Here is an 8,510-nt window from a genome sequence, read left to right on the forward strand (position 1 = left end):
TAACAATAATAATAATAATAATAATAATATGTCGTTTAATAATAATATAGCGCTTCATGTACAAAGCCTCTAAGCGCTTTACATTCCACCCCGGTCAAACACATATGGAGCACATTGAACACCAAATTAAATTATTAAATTAAATTATATTATTATTCCATGATATATTGCAGCTAGTACTCAGCGCAGTTGTGTTGGGGCCTACCAGGTACCCACTTGTACTCCTGGGTGGAGAGAGGCAACCGTAGATAAAATGCCTTGCCTAAGGACACAAGATTTTCACAGCGAGTTTCGAACCCCCGACTTCGAGCCACAACCGCTGTGCTAACCGCTTCTATATAGGCCTATATATAAGCCTATACATATATATATAATATATATATAGGCCTATATATATGTGTATGTATGTATGTATGTAGGTGTGTATATGTGTATGTATGTATGTATGTATGTATGTATGTATGTATTATGTATATATAGGCCTAATAATAATTTACAACAAAATGGGATACAGCAAATAGGCCTACGTCTATAATTTAGTGCAGTGCTTATATTTTTAGGGTTGGAATCTACTGCATGTGAACCAAGTTCACGTTGAAATATAAATCTATTTTTGTCTAGATAATGATGTCACAAACATTTAGAATACCGTAATGGTAGAAATGCCTATTGATGATTTGTTGTATTGGAATGATGCTTCATAAAAGGACAATGACAACATGTAGGTCTATACATTGTACAGTACCGATTATTTAGTAACAAAACCAAACTAATAAAACTTAAAAGTCAAGAAGATATTACCACTCTTGATCGTGCAAATGTCCTGCGACAGTTCGAACAAGAAACCAATGCCTCAGTCTTTTTCATTGCTGCTGTGTTTGACGAGGTAAAATTTAACTACAGTGAGTATATTAAAAGGAGACGACGTGCGCTGGTAGTTTTAACATGTCATTATATTTGGAGAGATAGGCCTAAGGCCCTAATCAGTCAGTCTCAAATCAGATCGAAATTCACAGATATTTTAAATAAACAGTAAATAAAACATGATGCATTAATCTAGGCCTAAAATCTGGCACCGAGAACGTGGCAGCCCATCTCCAGTTTGGTATTTCTATCTACCTAAAAAACTCCGTCATCATGGCTTCGTCGATATCGCATGCCACACAAACAGAATACTGTAAGTACTGAATATCGTCTCCATGGTGATGATGACGTTGTATTTAGGTCACTTCATTTTCTGGAGCCATTTTCTTAAAAATCAAAAACAAATTGTTAAAATGATTACGATTTTATAATTAGTTAAAATTGTATTTACCTTTTAATTAACTGGTGTAATCTGGTAAATTTAACAAGCAATATATTATAGATTCTAGATATAAAAAAAATATATAAAATATAATCCCTTACCCATTATTATAACCTATTAAGAACAAAGTGCTTGTATAATGTTATATAGTGTGTTATTATGATATTAAATTTACTTGCAATAATAATATAGAGCTAACAATTAAATATATTCAAATGTATATTAGTCTATTAATTATTAGTAAAATTAAGCTGATATTAAATAAAGGGTATTTATTATATAAAAGCTAATATAACACTTTATGCACGAGGCTGTTGCTGTTGCTATGTGTAGTCTAGCCCTTGACAACCGAGTACATAACATTTCGCCATTGTTGTGTTGTGCATTCGGGTAGGACAGATATTGAGAAGTGTGTTTTTGTTTCAGATACTTGAGAACGTCCATCCAATACAGAATACACAAAATGTCAAATATAATCGTTGCTAAACCTTTAGAGTTATCAAATTGTCAGACTGGGAAGAAGAATACGAAGACTGAAAAACGTTTGGAGGCTGATGGGTTTTCAACGAAATCCAGAATGAAGAATGCAAAAGTAAAGGCACCACCATGTGCTGGTGCGTTTATTGAAAGACCTCTTGCAAAACCCACAGTATTCAGGAAATTCTACGAAAGAGGTGATTTCCCAATTGCTTTGGAACATGATACAAAGGGAAACAAGATTGCGTGGAAGGTACAGTATAATATGAATTTAACATTTTATCACCAGGCCTAGGGCCTAGACCTAGGAAGGACTAGGCCTACCTGGCAATGAATAATTGATTCTAATTGCTGTAGGCTTAGGCCTATCGTGGGTTGGTCTGTCGCCTAGGCCTAGGCCTAGCCTACTTCCTTCTTCAGTACATTAGGTTAGGCTAGCCTAGACTAGGCCTCCCTAGCCTTAGGCTAGGCCCAGAGCCTAGACTGGCTTCATTTTAGAAAAAGGGCACCCCACACTGACTGGCATGTGTAGGAGCCTAGGCCTAGAGGTCTAGCCTACTCTTTTCGAATTGATTTTTATTTTTATTTATGGTTTTCATTAATTAATATGTTGGCTGAGCCTGTTCCGCAAAGTGAAAGGAGGCTATATTTTTGGAATGATGATTATTTTTATGAATTTTTATCCTTTTCGTCATGCCTTCTTCAATGTCTGTGCTTAATGAGACAGCCGAAAGGTCCACTGATTAATCTCAGATAAGATAGTGTAATACATACTCCAAGTATCAAAATGCACGCCATCGTTTCAATATTTCAACATTAATAAATATAAATAAGACAGCGAAACTGATTGAGTAAAATTGTCCAGGGAGGTTTGGGGGGGGGGGGGCTGTCAGTGTGTTCATTGGCATTCCTAGCCTAAATTTATTTCTAATTTGCATAAATGCACTTTGGCACGCCTACAATGCATTTAATATAGGGTACTACATGCTTGTGTTTTTTTCTTCATGTCAGGTTGAGATTGAGAAATTGGATTACCATCACTACCTGCCAATGTTCTTTGATGGTCTGTGCGAGACAAAGCATCCCTGGGACTTCTTCTCCCGACAAGGTGTCCACGACATGTTAGAACACGGTGGAAACAAAATTTTACCAGTCATACCACAACTTATTATCCCAATCAAGCAAGCCCTCCAAATGAGGAATCCTGACGTAATTTGCACAACTCTGAAAGTTCTTCAGCATTTGGTTGTGTCTGCAGAGGTGGTTGGAGAAGCTCTGGTTCCATACTACAGGCAAATCCTTCCGGTGTTGAACATCTTCAAGAATGCCAATCTAAATTGCGGCGATAGAATTGATTACAGTCAACAAAGGAGAACGAACATCGGTGATTTGATCCAAGAAACACTAGAGGCCTTTGAACGACATGGTGGTGACGATGCATTTATCAACATCAAATATATGGTCCCCACATACGAATCGCATGTAATGAACTAAAAGACTAGCTATTTTACGGACAACGATATCCTGTTTGTACTGTGTATCTAAATGTATTTGATAGGATAGATGATGTTTTAAAACCAGTAAATAAGTTTAATTAAACATCACCAATTTTACATAAATATGTAATGTAAAATTTGACAGGAAATATAATGTTAGCTCTGAAGACAAGTTGTTGGCTTTGTTCTTCCATACTTTTCTTATGTCCACCATTTTAAAATAGAGATATTTATTTGTATATCTTAAAAGTGTGTTTTCAACTTCCATCTGTAGGTGCTTTAGATTTGACGATATGCACGCAATACCGTACAATGTAAATGTTATGTAATTTCTGCGACAGTCTTCTGAATAGGGTTTTATTCACTTGCTGTGTGGTTAATCCATTTGTTATCCATTGTATTATTACTTTCTGACAGAACTACAGTATGAATTGACTTGTGAATATGTTGTTTGATTGACAATCCTATAGTTATATGGAAATGTTCACATAGGTTTTTAACAAGATAATTAATTGAAAAACCTATTGTATGTTAAGGCACATGAGTATCATTATTCTATCAAAATAAGTGTCTATCACAACACAATCCAGAATTTCATGAATTCATTGTGCAAGATTGGTCTTAGGATTAGCACTAGTGTGCTATACATTTCTGAGCTAGTAGTCCTAAATACTGTAATAAAATTTCAAATCTAGTACAGTATAACAATTCTGTAAAAAAATAAAAGGCTTAGAATAAAAAAAAAAACATAGTTCACATGAATAAGACCTTTTCTAAATACTGAATATTTTTCCTTTGCATAGACCCTTAAATTGATTGGTTAGAACATGGTAAGAATTAGCAATAACAAGCCTGTGAATCGGATTATTTTACATACACTATTTAATATTTTTCCATATTCATGAGATATTGCCTTTAAATTTTCAAATATACAATATTGATTGTGTACCTTTGAGCTGCACTTACGTGAGTTGGTACAGTTTGGCAGTGCCACCAGCATCACATTATTCAATACAAAAAATAATGATTCTGTGAGTAAACAGTACCCTTCCATAGCCCATCTGCAATGCAATCACAGACGGATATTTGCAACCACGGCAGGAAATGTAAACTTACAATAATCTTATGTCTTCAGATATATTTTTTTGTATAGCATTAACCTTATAACAATATTAGTAACTGTATTTGAGTTGCTTCCATTTAAAAATGTATACAATATATTTTTTCTCACCAATTTTTGTTTGTTAAATCTGTCTTTTAAATTACCTATTCTAGAATTTTTATTGCAAGTATTATTATAAGTTACTGGTTTGCTAATTACTTGTATTATTTTATCTTCACCTGTACAATGTACATTCTCAACACTTGTACAGACTTGTAAATACAATACCTGTAAATAATTTGCCCAAGTGCTCGTGTTTACCTATAAATGTACCCACCAAATTTAGAGGTTACTAAAAATTATTAGGTTTAATTGGTCTAACAATTATGTAACATCAGCTATGAATTGAGTATTAATGTATTTTAATGAAGGATTTTGTTATACCATCAGTTAAAATGATTCCTTTGAAAATTATCTTTTCAGATGAATTTGAAATATATGCTGTTGCTGTATTGGATGCATGTTTCATTATTTTTTGTATGTCAGCAGTGCTGGCGCCAGCGTCTGAAATTTGAGGTGGCAATGTCTTTCAACATAGCAGACCAGAGATATTGCCGTTATTGATCGTGATAAGCACGCTACCGCATTAGCGAATGCACTGCATCAATTTCACTATAGCGATTGATATGATATGGTGGGGTGGGGGACATCCCCATGGGGATTTCCCCTTTCCATGTAGTGCTGCCACTGTATGTGAGTGAATGTTATGATGATAGTTACACATATTCATTGTACAACACAATGAATGTACACGTAATGCAAGCTTTTTGTCGATGTTATCAACATTACTTCGTCAGGATATCATGAGCTAGCATCCATCGTTTCAATGTTCCTATTTAATATACATCAAATTCAATTAACATCTAAATGATATGCTTGTCAGTTGAATCTTCAGTACGGTGTAAGCATCTACTGTATGCTGATCCAGGAATAGAAAGAAACGGATAGCTACACCAAAAATTGGGGGGGGGGGGGAGAATGTATGTGTACACCAACTTTAGGGACCTCATAATTTACAACTATCACATGACATGACCTAGTTACAAGTAACACACACAAACAGCTGAAATAACCATTTCCACTTTCATTTTTTTATTATATATTCCCTGAGTTAAGCTACGTTCACTTCAAGCCCGGATTCCGGAGAAAAAATCGTGAAAAATGGGTTCAGTGGTAAAGAATGGTACTGTTCACATCAAATTCGTACGTATCTGAACCAATGGATCTGAGAGCCATTTGTATCCTGAAATCGTACGTTTTCTTTTTTTTGGACCAATCAGCAACAAGCTTGATTGGTACGGACCAATCAAACGCACGCGTACTTAACCCGAACAGCTGTGTTTCGTGCGCGCTATGTGAACGCAGCGTTCAAAAAACGTAGTAACTCACAATTTTTTATCCGGGCTCCGGACCGGATCCGGGCTTGATGTGAACGTAGCTTTAAGCAATTAAAAATTTCTGGAACAAATGCATCCTAGTGTTTTGACTAACTCTGGAGATCATTTTTACTTTACAGTACAGTTATTCTGCTATGTATAAACAGGAACGCAGAGATTTATATAACCTTATACACAATATAATCTACATATAATCCTATAGCTAATATATCCTTAGGTTGTTCCTCATACATTGTTTTGTTAGTGCTTTTTATATAATCACCTAAATTTATAAAATCTATATCTACAGCAGACCTGGAAAAAAAAAAAAATTTTTGCCTCCGACAATGAAATTATCTTCACAAAATGCCTCCAGTACAAATATTTTCTGTATACTAATAGTGGTTGTCTAGAGGGGAAAAAAGTACAAAACCGTCGCTCACTTTTTCCAGTCCTGATCTACAGTTATAATACAATACTCCTGTATATATATTGGCTTCTAGGCTGTAAAGCAATAGGAACATTTGCAATGGCCTGGATGTGTCTGTGATATTGACATCATCAAATTCGTTGAAAGTTTGAAATCAAGCAAACTTCACAGTTTCCAAACACCTGTTGGTTTTGAATTTTTGCATACATCATACATGTATATTGGTCATGTAACTGTGCTTATTGATTTTTTGATAAACTTTTAAAGCAATACACAACTTTATTACGACTCTAGGGAACATACTATTGCTTTAGATTAGGACATTGAAGTCCTTAATATTTCTACCTGAATTACGAATTTTTAAAATAAATATCTTGATTCCAGCCCCTGGGGAAGTATATACCATATCTGTTACATTATATCATGAAACATGATAACAAGAACTTTCACTGACGAGAAGCCAATGATTTTGTCATGGAACACTGCATAGGAATGTCGACCCTCACAGACGTCTGGTTAGTTTTAGTAACTCTCTTAAAATCTCTTAATATCTGTTTACCATCAACTGTTCTTACATTTAAATAAAAAAATTATTCCAACATTTTCATCTCTTGCTGACAAAATACAACCTCAATTCTACTACTCAGGTAACGGTAGATTATTTTGTTCAGCCCACTCCATCCAACCACCTTTAAAATGTCTTGCCCTAAAAGAGAAAATAGAGTTAAGAAATTATTCAAATCGGTTTGCATTTTATTACTGCCACAGATGAGGTTATGTATTCATCAACAATTGTCTGTGGTGCTAATAAACTTATGATGTATAGTTGGATTTATACAGCGCTTTAATACAAAAATAATCGCAAAGCATCGATGTGTAGAATAACTCGTATAATGACACTTTCTTCACAGCTAAGGGTCTATTCATGTCCGAGCTACCCAGTAAATCGGTACCAGCTACTCTCGTCTGTCCACAACAGATGCTGTATGGACCAGAACACTGGGGTTAACACCCTGCTCATCTCAATAGATGTACTGGGTTCTTTAAAGTGCACATGGGTCAAATGGTGTACACTGGGCATACAGTTTATAGTCATCTCAAAAGACTTGTTCCACCACCAGAATCACAGACAAGCATGCAGTTCAAACCAGCGTACGTTGCGGTGCCCCCTGACTTAGCCGCTCAGCCATTCAACTTCATACAATGAATCATCGTAAAATACAGTATAATGGAGTGGTAGACATAGGCTTAGAAAAGAGGTGATTTAATTTTGGGATGAAAGGACCATCAGAGACATTTGAAAATGTATGGTGAAACCTACGGCTCAGTTGAGCATTGGAGAAAGTAATGGAATCGCCAGTCTCACTGCATGAACAATTTTCTCCCTTAATCTGTGAAATTATGCAAGGCAGGCAATGAAGGGTCAGGTTTTATAGCCATAATCTCAACACCACCCTCATATTACCACTGCAGCCCTGGTTCAAACCTCACTGAAGTTGAGTGGGTTTTCATTATTTTTCTTCACTTCATAATTTTTTTAATGATTTTTTTGTTTACTTTTTAATGTACTTCTTTTTGCTTTATAACTTTATAACAATTTTTTTTTACTTCATAATTTTGACATCACTTCTCATTACTGTATGTCAATGAGGAAAAGCCCTATGTTCTATGTCTAGTTGTAATCTGTTGTTGGCAGTTTAACTTTTTCAGGAAAACGTCACCAGTGTGTGATTTTTTAGAGCGTAGGTCACTGCCAAGTTGGGGTTTAAAAAGGATTACAGGGTCAAGTTAACATAACCTTTTATATCAACTCATCAGCCAAGTGTCTAGTGCATCTGAAGAGAAAAAGAGACAAAAAAATATCATTTTACTTACTTGGTATATCCAAGTGAGTGTGCTGTGTCTAAAGCCTTCTTACTCCTGACTCCACCTAGACAATAGAATACAATATCACTCTGATTGCTATCTGGTTTCTTATGACCATATTTGGAATTGAATGCATCCTCAGACATCTGTAAAGCATCACCAATCTCTCCAACTGCAATTAAGTTGAGTAAATCAAATGTTATTGAATGTACTGTACTTGTACTAGGTCAATGTTAGAGCAATAATGATTGTTCAAAAAACTACCACTCATTAAATGTTAACATAAAAATAATAACAGTAGCAGTAACAACCGGTAACTGGTACTGGCATTTATAATGCACCTCTTCCTTGAAGTTATAAAGCGCAGTTCTTTTTACTAGTCATTGGGTCCACACAG

At 35.2% G+C, this 8,510-nt stretch overlaps 2 protein-coding genes across 2 annotated transcripts in view; one reads left to right on the forward strand and one right to left on the reverse strand.

Moving 5' to 3' along the window:
• The first annotated feature begins 1,655 nt into the window (after window positions 1-1,655).
• Window positions 1,656-4,896, forward strand: LOC117123207 (parkin coregulated gene protein homolog). The gene is made up of 2 exons (XM_033269062.1): window positions 1,656-2,036; window positions 2,795-4,896. The coding sequence occupies exons 1-2, from the start codon at window positions 1,770-1,772 to the stop codon at window positions 3,275-3,277; spliced, it is 750 nt and encodes a 249-aa protein (XP_033124953.1). The 5' UTR covers window positions 1,656-1,769; the 3' UTR covers window positions 3,278-4,896.
• Window positions 4,897-5,257: 361 nt separating this feature from the next.
• Window positions 5,258-8,510, reverse strand: part of LOC117123218 (thiosulfate sulfurtransferase/rhodanese-like domain-containing protein 3) — a 5,556-nt gene continuing 2,303 nt past the window's right edge. The window contains exons 3-4 of the mRNA XM_033269071.1: window positions 8,123-8,285; window positions 5,258-6,953 (exon numbers count right to left, since the gene is read on the reverse strand). Of these exons, the coding sequence (XP_033124962.1) occupies window positions 6,887-6,953; window positions 8,123-8,285 (230 nt within the window). The 3' untranslated portion in view covers window positions 5,258-6,886. The remainder of the gene's footprint in view (window positions 6,954-8,122; window positions 8,286-8,510) is intronic.

This window comes from Anneissia japonica, unplaced genomic scaffold (assembly GCF_011630105.1).
Source record: "Anneissia japonica isolate Jap-2015-1 unplaced genomic scaffold, ASM1163010v1 scaffold288292_len1863012_cov191, whole genome shotgun sequence".
Taxonomy (NCBI): domain Eukaryota; kingdom Metazoa; phylum Echinodermata; class Crinoidea; order Comatulida; family Comatulidae; genus Anneissia; species Anneissia japonica.

Excerpts from the sequence above, each read along its gene's own strand:
- LOC117123207 (XM_033269062.1), top strand. The coding sequence starts at position 1,770 with ATGTCAAATATAATCGTTGCTAAACCTTTAGAGTTATCAAATTGTCAG. Across the intron at positions 2,037-2,794 it reads GAAACAAGATTGCGTGGAAG|GTTGAGATTGAGAAATTGGA; the intron begins GTACAGTATAAT and ends TCTTCATGTCAG.